The sequence below is a fragment of the Oncorhynchus gorbuscha genome, linkage group LG10, assembly GCF_021184085.1.
Source record: "Oncorhynchus gorbuscha isolate QuinsamMale2020 ecotype Even-year linkage group LG10, OgorEven_v1.0, whole genome shotgun sequence".
Lineage (NCBI taxonomy): Eukaryota > Metazoa > Chordata > Actinopteri > Salmoniformes > Salmonidae > Oncorhynchus > Oncorhynchus gorbuscha.
This window is the reverse complement of record NC_060182.1, coordinates 30,121,849-30,144,155: the sequence shown is the minus strand read 5'-3', so window position 1 is coordinate 30,144,155 and position 22,307 is coordinate 30,121,849. Positions and strand designations below refer to the sequence as shown.

The 22,307-nt window shown below is 46.0% G+C and overlaps 1 protein-coding gene across 2 annotated transcripts in view; it reads left to right on the top strand.

Moving 5' to 3' along the window:
* The window catches only part of LOC124045085 (MICOS complex subunit mic25a-like), a 63,320-nt gene that overhangs the window by 36,399 nt on the left and 4,614 nt on the right, over positions 1-22,307 (top strand). For both annotated transcript variants that reach the window (XM_046364317.1, XM_046364316.1), the window contains one exon: positions 9,754-9,889. In XM_046364317.1, coding sequence (XP_046220273.1) covers positions 9,754-9,889 — 136 coding nt within the window. The remainder of the gene's footprint in view (positions 1-9,753; positions 9,890-22,307) is intronic.

Below are 22,307 nucleotides of genomic sequence, written 5' to 3'. Positions count from 1 at the left end.
TGATTTTGGCTATCATGACTATACCCCCATAGGATGACAATGCCCCCAACCACAGGGCAGGAGTGGTCACTGAATGGTTTGATGAGCATGAAAACGATTAAGACACCATGTTGGTGTTTCCTTTATTTAGGCAGTTGTCTGTATATTTAAATGTTGTGTCCAAATGAGAGCTTTCCTGATTAACCTTATCACATATCCTACCAGTTTTACTTGCCTTCCTTCTTATTTCTAATGCATTTACCATGGCATGTTTTTCAAAGACTGATCTCAATTCTGCACACTGTGCACATTACAGCGTTTACATGGTTATGATGAGTATTGAACAGCTGTTCTTTCAATCCCATTGTAATCAGCTTAAACCTCTTTTTTAAAAACACTTCATTTAAATGGTCCATCTTTCCAGGCGTTTCACTATACAACTTATAGAATTCCCCAGTAGAATAAAGCAATAGCATAATGCTGTGCTATTTTGCCGGGGAGACCCTCGACTGTAGATATGGGAGCACAAGAGTAATCATCACAAGTGATTTTTTTATTCGTAACTAACTGCAGTGGGGGACAAAAGGCCTGTACCAGTACCACATCAGTAAATTAATGACCATTCAAAAGGCCTGTACCAGTACCACTTCAGTAAATGAATGACCATTCAAAAGGCCTGTACCAGTATCACATCAGTAAATGAATGACCATTCAAAAGGCCTGTACCAATATCACATCAGTAAATGAATGATCATTCAAAAGGCCTATACCAGTATCACATCAGTAAATTAATGACCATTCAAAAGTAAAAAAATAGAGAGGAGTAGCAGTACAATCTGAGATAAACATTTTCAAATGCACTATAGTCTTAGGGGAAGTCAGCTCTTCTCTCTTCTGCATGTGTAAATTAAGCAGTATGTATAAGCATGGTGGCAGGTGGTTAGGGACTGCTGTTCTCCTTGTATACTCTGTGCTAACCTTGCTCCTCGCTGCAAACTACTGAAGGCCTCTAATCAGGGATTTGAGCTTCTAAGCTCATGTGAGTGTGTTGCCGTCTGATGCCACGTCAGCCAGGAAGTGACTCCCTCCCAGGCAGGAGACATGGCAACGCACGCTCCCATCAGATGGCAATACGATCAGAGCAAGATCTCTCTTCCGTAAGTGTTCGTACCCTGTCTCCAGTACAGTGATGGTCTCAGACAGTGTTTTTTTCAGGTTCTATGGTTTTGTAGAGCCTTCCAGTGTCTCCTATTCCAGTTTTGGCCAACCAGGTGAAGGCTAGATTGAGTGAAGACTCTGAGGTAAGGAGATCAAAAGAAGACAGTTGCAGTTGGGCTGGGGGAAGGGTTAGGGTGGAATGGAGGCCAGGATGTGGTCGGGGGTTATGCAGCAAGACTAGGTCTAAGGTTACACTCTCAGAAAAAAAGAGTTCCAAAAGGATTCTACGGCTCTCCCTATGGGAAAAACCTTTGCGGAACCCTATTGGGTTCCATGTAGAAACCTCTGTGAAAAGGATTCTACCTGGAACCAAAAGGATTGCTCAAAGGGTTCTCCCACAGGGACAGTCTAGGTTCTAGATAGCACCTTTATTTCTGAGAGTGTAGAGTATTGAATTGGGCTACAAGGCTTGGGCTGTGTTTGCGTACTGTAAATTGTCATTTTCCTGAGCTGTACTACCAGAGCTTAAGCAGACAGTGGCAGTTTGCCGGGCTCCTACCTGCCAGCCTCCTCCACGGTGTGATGTTTTAATCCAGGTTTTAATCCCTAGACTTGGAGAAGGTTTGCCAGGGGCGTCCTGTCCCTGCTTGTCTTCCCTGTGTGCACGCTGATGCCTTGTCTCAGCTGCAGTTCCCCAAGCCCCAACTCTCCTGGAGCATGACAAGGCTGCTCTCTTATATCTTTCCCTCTCTGTCCCTCACTGCTTCCTGACTTCACTCCCTCTCTAGCACACAGAGCAGAGCACAGGGCACTCAAAACCTAGTGCCCATTGTCTTCTTGCTGTTTTATCTCTCGTATCAGACATTACCTATCTGACAGATACTTTACCTATTTGAAGTCGTCAATTGAAGAGAGATAATGTGCTGTATTGTGACGGGTAAAGTGAAGTAGTTCTCAAAGCACTCCGTAGTTAGTTGTGGTCTTGGAGTGTGGCTGTTAGAGTGCTGTGTTGTGATTGTAATGTAATGCACACCTTGTGAGCCGCCCTGACAAAGGTGTGTATCTTTGATGGAACAGCCTTGCTGGCTGCACCACAACCAGCTTGGCAACATACCAATGCACTGCAGACCTTTCTGAGGTAAACAGAAAAGCATTGGTATTGAGGAGCTCCCCTCTGTGAAAACGAAAGGCAACACAGAACTAGCTGTATACGAGCTGCTGTGTGGTATTGATATTAAGAAAATGGTATGTACAGTGGTAGGTGCGCTACCGTTCAAAAGTTTGGGATCACTTCGAAATGTCCTTGTTTTTGTAAGAAAAACTCATTTTTTGTCCATTATAATAACATCAAATTGATTAGAAATACAGTATAGACATTGTTAATATTGTAAATGACTATTGTAGCTGGAAACTATTGTAGCAGATTTTCGTTATGGAATATCTATATAGGCGTACAAAGGCTCATCATCAGCAACCATCACTCCTGTGGTCCAATGACACGTTGTGTTAGCTAATCCAAATGTATAATTTTAAAAGGCTAATTGATCATTAGAAAACCCTTCTGCAATTATGTTAGCACAGCTGAAAACTGTTGTTCTGATTAAAGAAGCAATACAACTGGCCTTCTTTAGACTAATTGAGTATCTGGAGCATCAGCATTGCATGCCCAAAATGGCCAGAAACAATCAACTTTCTTCTGAAACTCGTCAGTCTATTCTTGTTCTGAGAAATGAAGGCTATTCCAGGCGAGAAATTACCAAGAAACTGAAGATCACATTCAACGCTGTGTACTACTCCCTTCACAGAACAGCGCGAACTGACTCTAACCAGAATAGAAAGAGGAGTGGGAGGCCCCGGTGCACAGCTGAGAGGACAAGAGGACAAGTACATTAGATAGTCTAGTTTGAGAAACAGATGCCTCACAAGTCCTTAACTGGCAGCTTCATTAAATAGTACCCGCAAAACACCAGTCTCAATGTCAACAGTGAAGAGGCGACTCTGGGATGCTGGCCTTCTAGGCCTTTTCTTTCAAAAACAAGGACATTTCTAAGTGACCCCAAACTTTTGAATGGTAGTGTAAATTAGGATGAACTATGTCGAGAATACAGTATATACATACACAGTAAGTAAACAGTATATAAACAAAATATGAGGTGTCCAGCGTTCAGTCACAGTGAGCTAGCTACCGCTAACAACAGTGGCCAATTAGTTAGCTCAAGACAGACGTTGCTCTTGTTGTTCTTGCTGCTGGTGTTATGGCCTCTCAGAGAAAAAGCCCTCATTATAGAAGACACAGGCTGTCCAGGGAGTGTAAAACTGGCAGTCATCACTGGCTGACCACACACATGGACCAGCTCTGAGCCCACTCTCCTCTCCTTTGCTGCTGTAGCACGGTAACACCACTACCACTACCATCATACAGTACCACAGCTGTTGTTCATGATCATTCATGATACAGTAGTCTTGTGCTAACAGCAACAATGCTGTAAGTGTCATGCATAAAAGATGACTATTTAGTAGAAGTCATAAGGATTCTGATTTTGACACACACATCTTCCCTGTAATTGTGGTTCAAATGAAAGAGACATAAAAAAAAGATTCTGTCAACCTTGTGATCCACGACACAGTGGTGAATTATACAGCTGGACCAGTCCTTTACAGCAAATGACACCATGGTCAAACCAGGACTATGCCACCTCACTACACTGTGTGTGTATGTATGTGTGTGTGAGCTAGACTGGATAAACATGGCTTTGAAGGGGACATTCCATTGGAGAGGTGACCCCCTCCAGGTTAGGATGTGAATCTTTACATGCGAGACAGACACTTACAAGCGACTCTAACCCAGAGGTCTAACAAGTCAGGCCTCTGCGGTAGTAATTGTCAGCGGTGTCAGAACCCTGCCTGTATTTGACCTGAGCCCTCAGCGGTCTGCCTCTGGCCCCTTCAGACCTGACAGGCTTAAGTGGGGGAGGATCGTGTGGAGAAGAGGAGAGGAGGGAGAGGGGCCAGGCAGGTGAGATTGGCTGGGGGGGAGGGGAGGAGGAGGATAGAGAAGGAGGAGAATGTAGGGAGGGTGAGGGAGAGGAGGCCTGCTCTGCCCACCTCAGCTCAGTCAATGTGAAAGCTGTCAGAGCTGGGGCCTCTAGTTAATTTCAGCCCCTTCTGAATTCCCTTGCAGATAAAGTTTGGTGGATTTACAGTGTAAAGCCAGTGTGATTAATTTATTTATCTGCCTATTGCAGTAATCTGCTGTGGCTTGACTGAGGATGGCAGAGCAGAGTTATCTCAAGGCGGTACAGTAGCTACTCTCTCTGTGATTTGAGCGAGCGCTGGTTGCCCACAACAGCAGCTGTATAGAGATACCGGTGCCTCTCCTCTCAGACTCCATCTGATAGCACCTGAAGCACTATGAGCTGCAGACCTAGCACACACATGACCTCTGCCCTCTCTGCCTCTAGCCAATCACATCCAACACACTCTCTTTGGAGTTTCTGTGTGTTTGTGCTGCTTAGCATTTCCATTGATTTGATTCCAATCTCTTTCTTGAATATGCACATTGCAGGCTTGCTAATGGAACCTTTTGTAGTAGTTGTTTTTCTTATTCCCATTTGATTTCTAGTCTTTCATTTCTCATTTTGCCTATCTAAGCTCGGCGTACTTTCAGAAGTTGGCCTTTGTTCTGCCACTGCACGTTTGCTGTAGGAGACAAAAAATAATGGGAATCGACAGTAATTAAGGCCTAATCTCTCAGTGTTCCGTTATATTTACTCACAGATTTTGAATTCAGAAATTACTGCTCATATGCATGGCCTGCTCCGCTCAAAGTGGCATAATCGGCTCAGTTAATATTTTTTATTTAAGGCCTCACCTTCAATTTGGTTCAATTCGGTTCAGCTTTGGCTGCGGCAAACCAATTTTCTGCTTCAGGCCCCTTTAATAAACCTCCTGCACTGTCAGGAGCTTTTCCTTCCCTGATGAAGGCAGTTTATTTTAAATTAAAGGAGAGTTCCTTATCTTCCCAGCACAAAAAACAGCGCTGCTTTAGTCTTTTTCTCTGCTCCTAGTGTGATTAAACAGAGGAAGGAAGAGCTTCAGCAGTGGGTAAAACAGGGGGATCTGATACGCAAAGGCATCATCCCTTAAACATGGATTGATGGAGCTTTCTCTTCTTTCTCTTGACTGTTCAGATAAGACAAGCAACTCACAAGGAAACGCTAGCGATAACATATCGCTCTGCTGTTTGGTGATATGCTGTGTGATGTGATGGTAGCATTGGATGAGCTTTAATTGAAATGCCGAGGTTGACTTGCGCGCTGAATCAAAGCTGAGCCCGGGCTTTAATTTGGGTTTCAATTAAGCGCAGTGTCAAATGGTCCTCTGATAGTAGCAGTTGGAGTGCAGGGCAGCAGCCGCGGAGCGGATGGGAGGGTTTAACGCACATGACTCTGCTTAATCAATCAAATTTCATTAAGCATGGCAACCTGGCAATGAATCTGCCACAGAGCTCCATCAGCGAGGGACAGGAATGCAGAGACCAATTATGTTACATATCACATATCATATTACAACAAGCTAATCCAATCTGTGAAATCAGTCTGATTTGATCAACTCAACTTGATTCGTTGAATTAGGAAGGATTTATCCCTATTTTCATAATTTCTAATCTGTAGCGGTGCGTTAGTTGTGGTAGATAGATGGAGGTGGTACTGTAGTGTACTAAGCACCCCCCCATGTTAAAGTCAACATCTTCGGTAGACACAACCACACACCATTGACTCTGTGTCTACAGGAATCTGGAGGCTCAGTGACATCACTGCTATAAGATTGCCAGGGTGACTGTGTTTCCCTGCCTCCTCCTCCAGTTGCGGTATCAGGTTATTTATCATCGTTGTGTTAGTCAATGCCACGCTTGTCACAGGCTCTATTAATAAATATCCTCTCTGCTGGTAATTCAGTTTAACCTGTCTCTTCCCATCCATTCATTCCACTAAAGTGTCCACGGGATGGGGAGGGAGACATTTGTACACGATGGGGGATGTTGGTATGTGTTTCTGTGTATTGCTATGTAATGTGGAGTCTGTGTGTGTTTCTGTGTATTGATATGTAATGTGGAGTCTGTGTGTGTTTCTGTGTATTGGTATGTAATGTGGAGTCTGTGTGTGTTTCTGTGTATTGGTATGTAATGTGGAGTCTGTGTGTGTTTCTGTGTATTGGTATGTAATGTGGAGTCTGAGTGTGTTTCTGTGTATTGGTATGTAATGTGGAGTCTGTGTGTTTCTGTGTATTGGTATGTAATGTGGAGTCTGTGTGTGTTTCTGTGTATTGGTATGTAAATGTGGAGTCTGTGTGTGTTTCTGTGTATTGGTATGTAATGTGGAGTCTGTGTGTGTTTCTGTGTATTGGTATGTAATGTGGAGTCTGTGTGTGTTTCTGTGTATTGGTATTTAATGTGGAGTCTGTGTGTGTTTCTGTGTATTGGTATGTAATGTGGAGTCTGTGTGTGTTTCTGTGTATTGGTATGTAATGTGGAGTCTGTGTGTGTTTCTGTGTATTGGTATGCAATGTGGAGTCTGTGTGTGTTTCTGTGTATTGGTATGTAATGTGGAGTCTGTGTGTGTTTCTGTGTATTGGTATGTAATGTGGAGTCTGAGTGTGTGTTTATGTGTATTGGTATGTAATGTGGAGTCTGAGTGTGTTTCTGTGTATTGGTATGTAATGTGGAGTCTGAGTGTGTTTCTGTGTATTGGTATGTAATGTGGAGTCTGAGTGTGTTTCTGTGTATTGGTATGTAATGTGGAGTCTGAGTGTGTGTTTATGTGAAACGGGGGGCTTCCTTTTCAGGCACAATGTGGAAACAGTTTCATTTGAGATGATTCAAAAATAGCAGAAAAGTTCAGATGGTCATGGGTTGTCATCTAGCTTCCTTAACTTACACCATTTTATTCCCGTTTCCTTCACGTCAATCACCTGAAGTGTTTTTCAGAAAACTGCAATGTCACTGATCAAATCAAATCAAATCAAATCAAAATCAAATCAAATTTTATTTGTCACATACACATGGTTAGCAGATGTTAATGTGAGTGTAGCGAAATGCTTGTGCTTCTAGTTCCGACAATGCAGTGATAACCAACAAGTAATCTAACTAACAATTCCAAAACTACTGTCTTATACACAGTGTAAGGGGATAAGGAACATGTACATAAGGATATATGAATGAGTGATGGTACAGAGCAGCATACAGTAGATGGTATCGAGTACAGTATATACATATGAGATGAGTGTGTAGACAAAGTAAACAAAGTGGCATAGTTACAGTGGCTAGTGATACATGTGTTACATAAGGATGCAGTCGATGATGTAGAGTACAGTATATACATATGCATATGAGATGAATAATGTAGGGTAAGTAACATTATATAAGGTAGCATTGTTTAAAGTGGCTAGTGATATATTTACATCATTTCCCATCAATTCCCATTATTAAAATGGCTGGAGTTGGGTCAGTGTCAATGACAGTGTGTTGGCAGCAGCCACTCAGTGTTAGTGGTGGCTGTTTAACAGTCTGATGGCCTTGAGATAGAAGCTGTTTTTCAGTCTCTCGGTCCCAGCTTTGATGCACCTGTACTGACCTCGCCTTCTGGATGATAGCGGGGTGAACAGGCAGTGGTTCGGGTGGTTGATGTCCTTGATGATCTTTATGGCCTTCCTGTAACAACGGGTGGTGTAGGTGTCCTGGAGGGCAGGTAGTTTGCCCCCGGTGATGCGTTGTGCAGTCCTCACTACCCTCTGGAGAGCCTTATGGTTGAGGGCGGAGCAGTTGCCGTACCAGGCGGTGATACAGCCCGCCAGGATGCTCTCGATTGTGCATCTGTAGAAGTTTGTGAGTGCTTTTGGTGACAAGCCAAATTTCTTCAGCCTCCTGAGGTTGAATAGGCGCTGCTGCGCCTTCTTCCACGACGCTGTCAGTGTGAGTGGACCAATTCAGTTTGTCTGTGATGTGTATGCCGAGGAACTTAAAACTAGCTACCCTCTCCACTACTGTTCCATCGATGTGGATAGGGGGGTGTTCCCTCTGCTGTTTCCTGAAGTCCACAATCATCTCCTTAGTTTTGTTGACGTTGAGTGTGAGGTTATTTTCCTGACACCACACTCCGAGGGCCCTCACCTCCTCCCTGTAGGCCGTCTCGTCATTGTTGGTAATCAAGCCTACCACTGTTGTGTCGTCCGCAAACTTGATGATTGAGTTGGAGGCGTGCGTGGCCACGCAGTCGAGGGTGAACAGGGAGTACAGGAGAGGGCTCAGAATGCACCCTTGTGGGGCCCCCGTGTTGAGGATCAGCGGGGAGGAGATGTTGTTGCCTACCCTCACCACCTGGGGGCGGCCCGTCAGGAAGTCCAGTACCCAGTTGCACAGGGCGGGGTCGAGACCCAGGGTCTCGAGCTTGATGACGAGCTTGGAGGGTACTATGGTGTTGAATGCCGAGCTGTAGTCGATGAACAGCATTCTCACATAGGTATTCCTCTTGTCCAGGTGGGTTAGGGCAGTGTGCAGTGTGGTTGAGATTGCATCGTCTGTGGACCTATTTGGGCGGTAAGCAAATTGGAGTGGGTCTAGGGTGTCAGGTAGGGTGGAGGTGATATGGTCCTTGACTAGTCTCTCAAAGCACTTCATGATGACGGAAGTGAGTGCTACGGTGCGGTAGTCGTTTAGCTCAGTTACCTTAGCTTTCTTGGGAACAGGAACAATGGTGGCTCTCTTGAAGCATGTGGGAACAGCAGACTGGTATAGGGATTGATTGAATATGTCCGTAAACACACCGGCCAGCTGGTCTGCGCATGCTCTGAGGGCGCGGCTGGGGATGCCGTCTGGGCCTGCAGCCTTGCGAGGGTTAACACGTTTAAATGTCTTACTCACCTCGGCTGCAGTGAAGGAGAGACCGCATGTTTCCGTTGCAGGCCGTGTCAGTGGCACTGTATTGTCCTCAAAGCGGGCAAAAAAGTTATTTAGTCTGCCTGGGAGCAAGACATCCTGGTCCGTGACTGGGCTGGATTTCATCTTGTAGTCCGTGATTGACTGTAGACCCTGCCACATGCCTCTTATGTCTGAGCCATTGAATTGAGATTCCACTTTGTCTCTGTACTGACGCTTAGCTTGTTTAATAGCCTTACGGAGGGAATAGCTGCACTGTTTGTATTCAGTCATGTTGCCAGACACCTTGCCCTGATTAAAAGCAGTGGTTCGCGCTTTCAGTTTCACGCGAATGCTGCCATCAATCCACGGTTTCTGGTTAGGGAATGTTTTTATCGTTGCTATGGGAACGACATCTTCGACGCACGTTCTAATGAACTCGCACACCGAATCAGCGTATTCGTCAATATTCCATACGAAACATGTCCCAGTCCACGTGATGGAAGCAGTCTTGGAGTGTAGAGTCAGCTTGGTCTGACCAGCGTTGGACAGACCTCAGCGTGGGAGCCTCTTGTTTTAATTTCATACACTGTAGTAATGTTACATATGTTGCTGGTTGTGTTCTCATAAAAATCATGAAACTGTATCTCTTTGATGACCTCTGGGCTGACCCGTGACCTGTGTCTGTCTGTGTGTGTCCACAGAGCGAGGAACACAGAGTCTGTGTGCATCAACCTGCAGTCCCAGATCCTCAACTGCTACAAGGAGAACCGGGAGCAGACATTGCAATGCTCTGACCTGGCCAAAACGTACATGCAGTGCATTGACGCAGCCAAGAAGGTCCGTGTTCACGATAGGCTCTGACTCAGTGGATGCATGGGGGTTTTCATGGCTTCTTTCTACACAAATAGATACATGTATTATATAGACCCTTCACCTGTTCATATTTTTTCATATTTTTTGTTTAACCAGAGGATATTTTTTCCCATCCAGTAAAGATACAACTTTATTTGTGTCTCTGTTCCAAATAACCTGGTTTAGGGTTAAGGCTATACAGAAGTCAAGGTAAAGATGTTTCTAGCATCTCTACCCCCAAGTCAAATCTGGCTTGTTAGAGTCTTCTGCCTCTTCTTCACAAGAGTGCTACCCCTATATTTATTAATTGTTTAATTTTAACTTTATTTAACTAAGCAAGTCATTTAAGAACAAATTCTTATTTTCAATGACAGCCTAGGAACAGTGGGTTAACTGCCTGTTCAGGGGCAGAATGACAGATTTGTACCTTGTCAGCTCGGGGGTTTGAACTTGCAACCTTCCGATTACTAGTCCAACGCTCTAACCACTAGGCTACGCTGCCGCCCCATATACCTACATTCTAACCAACTATGACGGTTTCTTCCTAGAACTATGTGAACAGTTCCACCAGCCTTATCACCCTTTAAAATGACATTCTTTATGACAATACATTACATATATCACAAGGCCTTTCTTTGAGGGCATAGTTATACCCTAACACAGTGGTGTTAGGAATCTCCTGGTTTACAGGCCACATCAAGCCCTGCAAGTCACATTATGCTGGCTTGCAAAGTGATGTGTAATTCCTATTGGAATCCAGCCAGAGTTAAGATATCCAATAAGTGGATTTTTTTTAAATCACCCACAACCTGCATTCAGAACGACTGCCAGGGTTAGGAACATTGTGAGGAGCCTACCTAAGCCATTTAAACTGCAACAACCATTTAAGTAATGGGTTCAATAAGTTAAACTACTAACTGCAACCAATCAATGTACATGCAAAAACACAGATATTAAAACAAACAATTCTGAAAATCACCATCCAATAGGGCATGCTGGGAAATATGATATAAGGTTCTATGTAGAACCCTTATTGCCTTCCAAAGAGTCCTTCTTGCTTTCCAAAGAATCATCAAAGAACCCTTTCTTCCAAATTTCTAAGGATATTAAAGGTTCTGTCCCATTGTCGCATAGAGATCACAACGTTGTACCTGTACTGTTATGTCATCTATGAGCGCACGGTCAGCACCATTGAGACAGATACGTTATGATCTCTATACATCTCTATGAGACAGTGGGACAGAGAAGGAGGACGTGGATAGAATCTTGTTTCTTATGATTATCAGTAAAATGAACACATTTATAAAATATTGATCACTATGTATATCTTTGTAAGACTATATGACCAACCACCCAGCTTTGTAGTAGTTAGAAGGTCTACTTCCCTGCTTGTCACGTTGGTATGAAGAGATTTGGGAGACAGGCGCAGGAATGCGTAATAGTTATTTTTATTGTACCCAAATTACAACGTGCTGTGTAATAAGACGTAACAAACACTTAACAAAAACACAGGGTTGAAACCCAAACAAAAGAGCGAGGAGTACCTCAAATACGCGCACAATGATTAACACACTGGACGAGACCCGTATTCATCTGCGCAATCCACAAGGGCACCAAAGCCCAAAACACATAGCACAGGTACTCACACGCACCAAAGGACATTGTAACAATAATCGACAGCCCAATAGAAACCAAAGGGCACACTTATACAAGTACTAATCAGTGGGAATAGGGGACAGGTGTTCATGATGAAAGTTCCAGAGGGATTCGTGACATGATTACTGTATCGGGAGACTTCCATTAACTGCGCTAAGCTAACAATATGGCAAGTTCAATATTCTCCCAACTGCAACCAGACATAAAAATGGTATCTGTGAGTTTGTTTGACTCTGGTTCCAGACCATGTCTACATCAAACAGGCATCAGAGTCAGACATTGATAGGAAACCGTTAGGACAGAGATCTATGAACTCAGAATGTTCAGCAAATTCATCTATTTTTTAATGGATGCTCACCTAGTTTTAAATGGATACGGCAAGATTTCGAGAGACTGGGTAAGTAGAGAAACCACCTAAATCTCTAAATCTCATAGTATCCCTTTGACTAGGTGAGCATTTCATGAACATTCTGAGTTGAAAGATCTCCACCCTAACTGTTTTCTATCAATGTCTGACTCTGATGCCTGTTTGATGTTGACATCTGTAGCAGCACAGCAGGCCAGTTGACAGCTGTGTTACTGGGAGTCTTGTAACTGTATGGTTTCATCAGTTACTGTAGACGGAGGCCATCTGCCCAGACCAGGCCAACTGCAGACCTAGCCCTACACACTGCCTTATTAACGCTCAGCAAATGAAAGGCATCTTCTGATCTTTGTGTGTGTTTGTACCAGTGTATATATCTGTGTATCTGTGTGTGTGTGTGTGTGTGTGTATGTGTGTGTATCAGTAAATGTGTGTATGCGTGTGTGTGTTGTGTATTTCCCCTCTGTTTCGTGTGAAGTAAATGGGCTTGGGTTGTGGTGATGGTTAAAGGGGGATACAGAGGCAGGCCTTATTAGAGAATGGAGCCAGTGAGCGGAGTGTGAGGCTGGGGAGGGGGGTGCGGGGGTGAGGAGATTGGGAGGCGCCCACGCTCGCCCCTGTCTCGGATAATGAGTTGAGATTGCCTGATCCGTCTCTGCGCTCTGCAGGATTCTCAAGACATTTACAGAGAGAGAGACGCCCTGACTTTGATGGTGATAGATGTTTTGAGCTTCCCTGCATTTAGCACAAAAGAAAGAGGGTGGAGGGAGGGAGAGACAGAGACGGAGACAGAGACAGAGACGGAGAGAGATGGGAATGCGCTGGTTAGGGTAGCGTGTCTGATGCCGGATTGATATTGCAGTACGACGGGGTCAGTGTGCAAAGCCCCAAGTTTTAGACCTCAGAAACTTTTAATGCTGTTTTCTCCCTCTGCGCTCCCTTCCCTGTAGCCCTGGCTTGGCGTAAACCATCAGCTGAGGCTTTTGTGTTAAAGTCTGGGCGTTATTCCCAGAGCCCCACTGTCAGACTGGGGAAGGAGTGAGTAAACCTTCAGCCCTCCACCTGTCCTGCAGCAGTTTACACCTCCAGCCTCCTGCAGCTCTCCTCTCTTCTCCTCTCCTGTATGGTGCCATCCCTCCATCAATGAAGTTGAGCTCACTTCAAAGTTCTGTAAGATTGCAGGGCTGACTGAGCGATGCAGAATTGAGTTCTCTTGGAGAATGGTGTGTTCAACTGCTTCATGCGTACTGCCCAGAGCGCAGTGGAAAGGGAAAGGAAAGGTTGTAACCTAGTCAGTTGTACAACTGAATGCATTCAACTAAAATGTGTCTTCCGCATTTAACCCAACCCCTCAATGGGAAATGTAGTATAAACCAGCCTTTAGTCTTGAAATCTTTGGTTGTTTAGTACACGGCCTCATGTGAATCCTTAAATAGATGGGTGGGGCTAAGGCTTAAGAAGGTGTGAACAATGTTGAATGGGTGTAGACAAAGAAGAGCTCTCCAGTAGGTTTACCAAAACATTCAAGGGCTCAAAGTTGATCAACTTTCAAAGCAGAATTACTTTTCCATTGTTCCTCAACCCGCAGTTTTATATACCATTTTCTAGCTACTTTTATCAATTTAAAAAACACAATTTCAAATTTTGCCACATAAGACCGAATCGAGCCAGTCGGTCACAAATGCTTCAGCGTCTATTACCCACCCTAAATGTTTTAGGTATATTTGTCCATCGTTTTTCCATAAACTAAGGATCTCAAGTGGTTCCCCAGTGGAATGAAATACTTCTTTGTCGACCACCTTTATGATTTATAGAACTGAAATGTATTTTGTGTGTAGTCTTTGACTGTCAATGTGCTTCTGAATTTGTTTCTGTGTAGACCTCAGTTCGGACCTGTCCCTGTGGTGTTGTCCTAAAGCTGTTGCCACATGTCTTAATAACTTACCTGAGCTCCTGATGTTGGCAGTGCTGCAGCCTCAGCCCTCTGATTGGCTGCCCTGCGCTGTTGTCGATGTGGCAAGTTATTTTAATTTCGGACCCTGGAGTTACCATCTTCTCCCCTGCCTGTCATAGGTCTCTGAGAAACACACTATCAGCGCTATTCTCCTCCTGTCAGCCTCTCACACTCATATACAGTACATACACACTCATATATATATACACACACTCATATATATATACACACACACTCATATACATTTACATTTACATTTAAGTCATTTAGCAGACGCTCTAATCCAGAGCGATTTACAAATTGGTGCATTCACCTTATGACATCCAGTGGAACAGTCACTTTACAATAGTGCATCTAAATCTTAAAGGGGGGGGTGAGAGGGATTACTTATCCTATCCTAGGTATTCCTTAAAGAGGTGGGGTTTCAGGTGTCTCCGGAAGGTGGTGATTGACTCCGCTGTCCTGGTGTCGTGAGGGAGTTTGTTCCACCATTGGGGGGCCAGAGCAGCGAACAGTTTTGACTGGGCTGAGTGGGAGCTGTACTTCCTCAGTGGTAGGGAGGCGAGCAGGCCAGAGGTGGATGAACGCAGTGCCCTTGTTTGGGTGTAGGGCCTGATCAGAGCCTGGAGGTACTGAGGTGCCGTTCCCCTCACAGCTCCGTAGGCAAGCACCATGGTCTTGTAGCGGATGCGAGCTTCAACTGGAAGCCAGTGGAGAGAACGGAGGAGCGGGGTGACGTGAGAGAACTTGGGAAGGTTGAACACCAGACGGGCTGCGGCGTTCTGGATGAGTTGAAGGGGTTTAATGGCACAGGCAGGGAGCCCAGCCAACAGCGAGTTGCAGTAATCCAGACGGGAGATGACAAGTGTCTGGATTAGGACCTGCGCCGCTTCCTGTGTGAGGCAGGGTCGTACTCTGCGGATGTTGTAGAGCATGAACCTACAGGAACGGGCCACCGCCTGATGTTGGTTGAGAACGACAGGGTGTTGTCCAGGATCACGCCAAGGTTCTTAGCGCTCTGGGAGGAGGACACAATGGAGTTGTCAACCGTGATGGCGAGATCATGGAACGGGCAGTCCTTCCCGGGAGGAAGAGCAGCTCCGTCTTGCCGAGGTTCAGCTTGAGGTGGTGATCCGTCATCCACACTGATATGTCTGCCAGACATGCAGAGATGCGTTTCGCCACCTGGTCATCAGAAGGGGGAAAGGAGAAGATTAGTTGTGTGTCGTCTGCATAGCAATGATAGGAGAGACCATGTGAGGTTATGACAGAGCTAAGTGACTTGGTGTATAGCGAGAATAGGAGAGGGCCTAGAACAGAGCCCTGGGGGACACCAGTGGTGAGAGCGCGTGGTGAGGAGACAGATTCTCGCCACGCCACCTGGTAGGAGCGACCTGTCAGGTAGGACGCAATCCAAGCGTGGGCCGCGCCGGAGATGCCCAACTCGGAGAGGGTGGAGAGGAGGATCTGATGGTTCACAGTATCGAAGGCAGCCGATAGATCTAGAAGGATGAGAGCAGAGGAGAGAGAGTTAGCTTTAGCAGTGCGGAGCGCCTCCGTGATACAGAGGAGAGCAGTCTCAGTTGAATGACTAGTCTTGAAACCTGACTGATTTGGATCAAGAAGGTCATTCAGAGAGAGATAGCGGGAGAGCTGGCCAAGGACGGCACGTTCAAGAGTTTTGGAGAGAAAAGAAAGAAGGGATACTGGTCTGTAATTGTTGACATCGGAGGGATCGAGTGTAGGTTTTTTCAGAAGGGGTGCAACTCTCGCTCTCTTGAAGACGGAAGGGACGTAGCCAGCGGTCAGGGATGAGTTGATGAGCGAGGTGAGGTAAGGGAGAAGGTCTCCGGAAATGGTCTGGAGAAGAGAGGAGGGGATAGGGTCAAGCGGGCAGGTTGTTGGGCGGCCGGCCGTCACAAGACGCGAGATTTCATCTGGAGAGAGAGGGAGAAAGAGGTCAGAGCACAGGGTAGGGCAGTGTGAGCAGAACCAGCGGTGTCGTTTGACTTAGCAAACGAGGATCGGATGTCGTCAACCTTCTTTTCAAAATGGTTGACGAAGTCATCTGCAGAGAGGGAGGAGGGGGAGGGGAGGAGGATTCAGGAGGGAGGAGAAGGTGGCAAAGAGCTTCCTAGGGTTAGAGGCAGATGCTTGGAATTTAGCGTGGTAGAAAGTGGCTTTAGCAGCAGAGACAGAGGAGGAAAATGTAGAGAGGAGGGAGTGAAAGGATGCCAGGTCCGCAGGGAGGCGAGTTTTCCTCCATTTCCGCTCGGCTGCCCGGAGCCCTGTTCTGTGAGCTCGCAATGAGTCATCGAGCCACGGGGCGGGAGGGGAGGACCGAGCCGGCCTGGAGGATAGGGGACATAGAGAGTCAAAGGATGCAAAGAGGGAGGAGAGGAGGGTTGAGGAGGCAGAATCAGGAGATAGGTTGGAGAAGGTTTGAGCGGAGGGAAGAGATGATAGGATGGAAGAGGAGAGAGTAGCGGGGGAGAGAGAGATAAGGTTGGGACGGCGCGATACCATCCGAGTAGGGGCAGTGTGGGAGGTGTTGGATGAGAGCGAGAGGGAAAAGGATACAAGGTAGTGGTCGGAGACTTGGAGGGGAGTTGCAATGAGGTTAGTGGAAGAACAGCATCTAGTAAAGATGAGGTCGAGCGTATTGCCTGCCTTGTGAGTAGGGGGGGAAGGTGAGAGGGTGAGGTCAAAAGAGGAGAGGAGTGGAAAAAAGGAGGCAGAGAGGAATGAGTCAAAGGTAGACGTGGGGAGGTTAAAGTCGCCCAGAACTGTGAGAGGTGAGCCGTCCTCAGGAAAGGAGCTTATCAAGGCATCAAGCTCATTGATGAACTCTCCGAGGGAACCTGGACGGCGATAAATGATAAGGATGTTAAGCTTGAAAGGGCTGGTAACTGTGACAGCATGGAATTCAAAGGAGGCGATAGACAGATGGGTAAGGGGAGAAAGAGAGAATGACCACTTGGGAAGATGAGGATCCTGGTGCCACCACCCCGCTGACCAGAAGCTCTCGGGGTGTGCGAGAACACGTGGGCGGACGAAGAGAGAGCAGTAGGAGTAGCAGTGTTGTCTGTGGTGATCCATGTTTCCGTCAGTGCCAAGAAGTCGAGGGACTGGAGGGAGGCATAGGCTGAGATTAACTCTGCCTTGTTGACCGCAGATTGGCAGTTCCAGAGGCTACCGGAGACCTGGAACTCCACGTGGGTCGTGCGCGCTGGGACCACCAGATTAGGGTGGCCGCGGCCACGCGGTGTGGAGCGTTTGTATGGTCTGTGCAGAGAGGAGAGAACAGGGATAAACAGACACATAGTTGACAGGCTACAGAAGAGGCTACGCTAATGCAAAGGAGAATGGAATGACAAGTGGACTACACGTCTCGAATGTTCAGAAAGTTAAGCTACGTAGCAAGAATCTTATTGACTAAAATGATTAAAATGATACAGTACTGCTGAAGTAGGCTAGCTGGCAGTGGGTGCGTTGTTGACACTACACTAATCAAGTCGTTCCGTTGAGTGTAATAGTTTCTGCAGTGCTGCTATTCGGGGGCTAGCTGGCTAGCTAGTAGTGTTGTTTACGTTACGTTGCGTTAAAAGAACGACAATATCTGGCTAGCTAACCTAGAAAATCGCTCTAGACTACACAGTTATCTTTGATACAAAGACGGCTATGTAGCTAGCTATGTAGCTAGCTATGATCAAACAAATCAAACCGTTGTACTGTAATGAAATGAAATGAAAATGTGATACTACCTGTGAATGCGACTGGGTTGTTGAGTCTATTCAGAAGACGTTGGCTAGCTAGCAGAGTCTCCTACGTTAAGGACGACAAATAGCTGGCTAGCTAACCTCGGTAACCTGGACTAGCTAACCTCGGTAAATTAAGATAATCACTCTAAGACTACACACTCTAAACCTAAACTACACAATTATCTTGGATACGAAGATACAAAGACAGCTATGTAGCTAGCTAACACTACACTAATCAAGTCGTTCAGTTGAGTGTAATAGTTTCTCCAGTGCAGCTAATCAGTGGACGTTAGCTAGCTGGCTAGTGAAGACTACGTTAGGACGGCGAAATACGATAATTACGCAATTATCTTTGATACAGAGACGGCTATGTAGCTAGCTAAGAAGAAATTGCTAAGATTAGACAAATCAAACCGTTGTGCTATAATGAAATATAATGAAATGTAATGAAATGTAATGAAAAAGTTATACTACCTGCGGGAGCGAAGTGCCGATGCGACCACTCGCTCCAACCCGGAAGTACACACTCATATATATATATACACACACTCATATATATATACACACACACTCATATACAGTACATACACACTCATATATATATATACACACACTCATATATATATACACACACACTCATATACAGTACATACACACTCATATGTACACACAATTATATATACACACACACTCAGATATATACACACATACCCATATACAGTACACAAACACACACACACCCACACACCGCCGCGCATGCACGCATGCACGCGGGCGTGCTGTCAAACCTGCTCCTCCTCATCAGCTGTCAGTTCCACTGTCCATCAGGACACACTTTGTAGAATTACTGAGTGCATTAAGTTTGATACACTCCATTGGCAAGGGCAGAATATCCCCAGCAGCTTGGTTAACTGGCCATGCTGTTGGACCCTTCCCAGTTTATGAAAGTAGAGAGACAGCAGGCAGGCAGGTCCACCGGTAGTATCTATCTGCTTTGTAGCTAGAGAGACAGCAGGCAGGCAGGTCCACCGGTAGTATCGATCCGCTTTGTAGCTAGAGAGACAGCAGGCAGGCAGGTCCACCGGTAGTATCTATCTGCTTTGTAGCTAGAGAGACAGCAGGCAGCCAGGTCCAATGGTAGTATCTATCTGCTTTGTAGCTAGAGAGACAGCAGGCAGGCATGTCCACCGGTAGTATCGATCCGCTTTGCAGCTAGAGAGACAGCAGGCAGGTAGGTCCACCGGGAGTATCTATCTGCTTTGTAGCTAGAGAGACAGCAGGCAGGCAGGTCCACCGGTAGTATCGATCCGCTTTGCAGCTAGAGAGACAGCAGGCAGGTAGGTCCACCGGTAGTATCTATCTGCTTTGTAGCTAGAGAGACAGCAGGCAGGCAGGTCCACCGGTAGTATCGATCCGCTTTGCAGCTAGAGAGACAGCAGGCAGGTAGGTCCACCGGGAGTATCTATCTGCTTTGTAGCTAGAGAGACAGCAGGCAGGCAGGTCCACCGGTAGTATCGATCCGCTTTGTAGCTAGAGAGACAGCAGGCAGGCAGGTCCACCGGTAGTATCTATCTGCTTTGTAGCTAGAGAGACAGCAGGCAGCCAGGTCCAATTGTAGTATCTATCTGCTTTGTAGCTAGAGAGACAGCAGGCAGGCAGGTCCACCGGTAGTATCGATCCACTTTGTAGCTAGAGAGACAGCAGGCAGGCAGGTCCACCGGGAGTATCTATCTGCTTTGTAGCTAGAGAGACAGCAGGCAGGCAGGTCCACCGGTAGTATCTATCTGCTTTGTAGCTAGAGAGACAGCAGGCAGCCAGGTCCAATGGTAGTATCTATCTGCTTTGTAGCTAGAGAGACAGCAGGCAGCCAGGTCCAATGGTAGTATCTATCTGCTTTGTAGCTAGAGAGACAGCAGGCAGGCAGGTCCAATGGTAGTATCTATCTGCTTTGTAGCTAGAGAGACAGCAGGCAGCCAGGTCCAATGGTAGTATCTATCTGCTTTGTAGCTAGAGAGACAGCAGGCAGGCAGGTCCACCGGGAGTATCTATCTGCTTTGTAGCTAGAGAGACAGCAGGCAGGCAGGTCCACCGGTAGTATCTATCTGCTTTGTAGCTAGAGAGACAGCAGGCAGGCAGGTCTACCGGTAGTATCTATCTGCTCTGTAGCTAGAGAGACAGCAGGCAGGCAGGTCCACCGGTAGTATCTATCTGCTTTGTAGCTAGAGAGACAGCAGGCAGGCAGGTCCACCGGTAGTATCTATCTGCTTTGTAGCTAGAGAGACAGCAGGCAGGCAGGTCCACCGGTAGTATCTATCTGCTTTGTAGCTAGAGAGACAGCAGGCAGGCAGGTCCACCGGTAGTATCTATCTGCTTTGTAGCTAGAGAGACAGCAGGCAGGCAGGTCCACCGGTAGTATCTATCTGCTTTGTAGCCTTGGGCTGGCCTCAGAGAACAATCGGGGCTGTTCACAACATGATTAATGATGTGTCCAGAGATCAAGTAAAAGCAAATCAACTCTGTAGCTCCTCAGGATGATGTAAGTATGGTTCTACTGTAGATCTGAGGGAGCAGACAAACCTATTGATCTTTAATATTCTGGATTGAACTAATGCTGCTGGGGCAGAGATTACACTTTTAACAGACTGTCAACAGAGAAAATATAAGAGGAAACAAACAAACAGATAGTCAGAAAAAATTGAAGGTAAGAGTAAGAGAATTAGACAAAAAGACAATAGGCCTCTGAAGGCAGGAGATGGATGAGCTGAGAGAGATGGAAAGAGAGATGGAGAGAAACAAATGGTGTTTAAGGAGTTGAAGAGAGATAGACAGCAGAGGGACACAGAGGAGTGGAGAGCCATGCCAGTCCAGGTCCCTCATCACTCAGTCTTAATAAAGAAGGATGTGTGCCTGGCTACACAGGCTGGCAGGAACTATAAGGGACACAGGTTAATACTGTCCCACCAGACTGTCATTCTCCAGTAATCACTGCTCCACACAGAACTGAATATGGACCGGACCAGTAACTACACTTCTATAGCTGAATCCAGATAACTACAATTATACAGCCAAAACCTGATCCTCAGTACTCCTCACATACAGTATGTTATAACTTGTAGCTGTATGTCTAAATTCACACAAGCGAAACTTTTGACACATGCAAAAGTTCAAGAGCAAAAGTAGGACAAAAAGACAAGTTGTACAACAAAGTTTCCCTGTCTAGTGGCACTTTACTTTCTCCAGTTTTTTTCAGTCTTCTCTTCTTTGACAATTACATAGGTTAGTGTTCCATCCATGTGTAGGGTGAAGAGGCAGTCACAACTCTATGACTGGTCTCTTGTGACTCCGTCAGTGTCCAGTGAAGAGGGTGACAGTGGTGACAGCCAGACCCTTGCCCCTGTGAGAGAGAGCCAGTCCAGTGTGTTAGCCGGAGGAGCCCTCTCTGCTCTCTGTGGCCCTCAGCCGTGCCTCATTAAAGAGTCAGAAGCCAGGCTACAGAAGGACTGGTCCTATGGTCCTTATCACTAGCTATCTATCTGACTGCAGCCCAGCACACACACAGCAACACACAGAATAAAGGCCTCGTCAAGCAGGCCTGCAGGGGAGAATAATTCCAATGATTTCAATATGAATCCCTAGCGCGGCGAGCACACAGTGGAGTGTGAAGTCAGACACGACAATCAGAGGTTTGCAACTTTTGGCCTCGCTCTCTCCACTTGTGTGCTTAGACAAAGGGAGAAAAGAGGGAGAGAAGGAGAGAGAGAGTAGTCTCCAAGGTGATGCAAGGGAGAGAGAGGGTGGGGGGGATAGTATTATATCAGTGGGTAGGAACTGTAGCTGTGTGTGTCTGTTTGTGTTTGACCTCCCTGTATATCTCTCTTTTATGTCTCCCTCATTCTCTCTTTCACAGTCCTTCACAGTGGACTTATTGATTTCATTTTCATATTGTTGGAGGCGTCATCATGAACAGCCTTTCCCTCCTTTCAAACAAGAATTGATCCAGGCTCGGAGAAGCAGCCAATCAAACCGAAGACCATTATCTTTCTGTTGCCGTGGCGTCGACTTGCTATGTGCCACATTGTTTTCAGACATAACAGCACACAATAACAGCACACCTGACTAGTGAATAGCACAGAGCATAGTGGAAAGTTTGTTTCTAATTGAGTCCAACATTGTGTAATGTTTTATAATGGGAGTTTGGTTTCAGGGCCTGAGTATTGTTCAAGGAAAGAGCATACTGCAATCTCAGGACAATTATCCTATCTTTTATAATGGTAGTCTAGAGCAAGGCAAGTCACCATCCGGATCCCTGTGCTTTCTTCCACAGACAAAAACACTGAGGTAAATGTACTGGTTGATTGTTTTCTCCAATCACAATACAATATGTTGAATATCTCTGCCTGTTTGGGGTAGATCAATCAAGATATCTCTGAAGTCACTAAGGTCTTCCAACTTGGAACCTGACCGCTTTCTTTGATGCATAACGTGCTTGCACCACAATCACAATGGTAACCTCTTCACCCAGCCACTGATGTCTCCCCTGCCTTTCATGAAAGACTCTTTTGTTTCTCTGTCTCTATTGCAATTAGCTGGGCCTGTTGGGCTGTGCTGTGCACTACAGTAGCATTACTTTAATGGGAATTATAAGCAATTATTTTTGTTCCATCACTC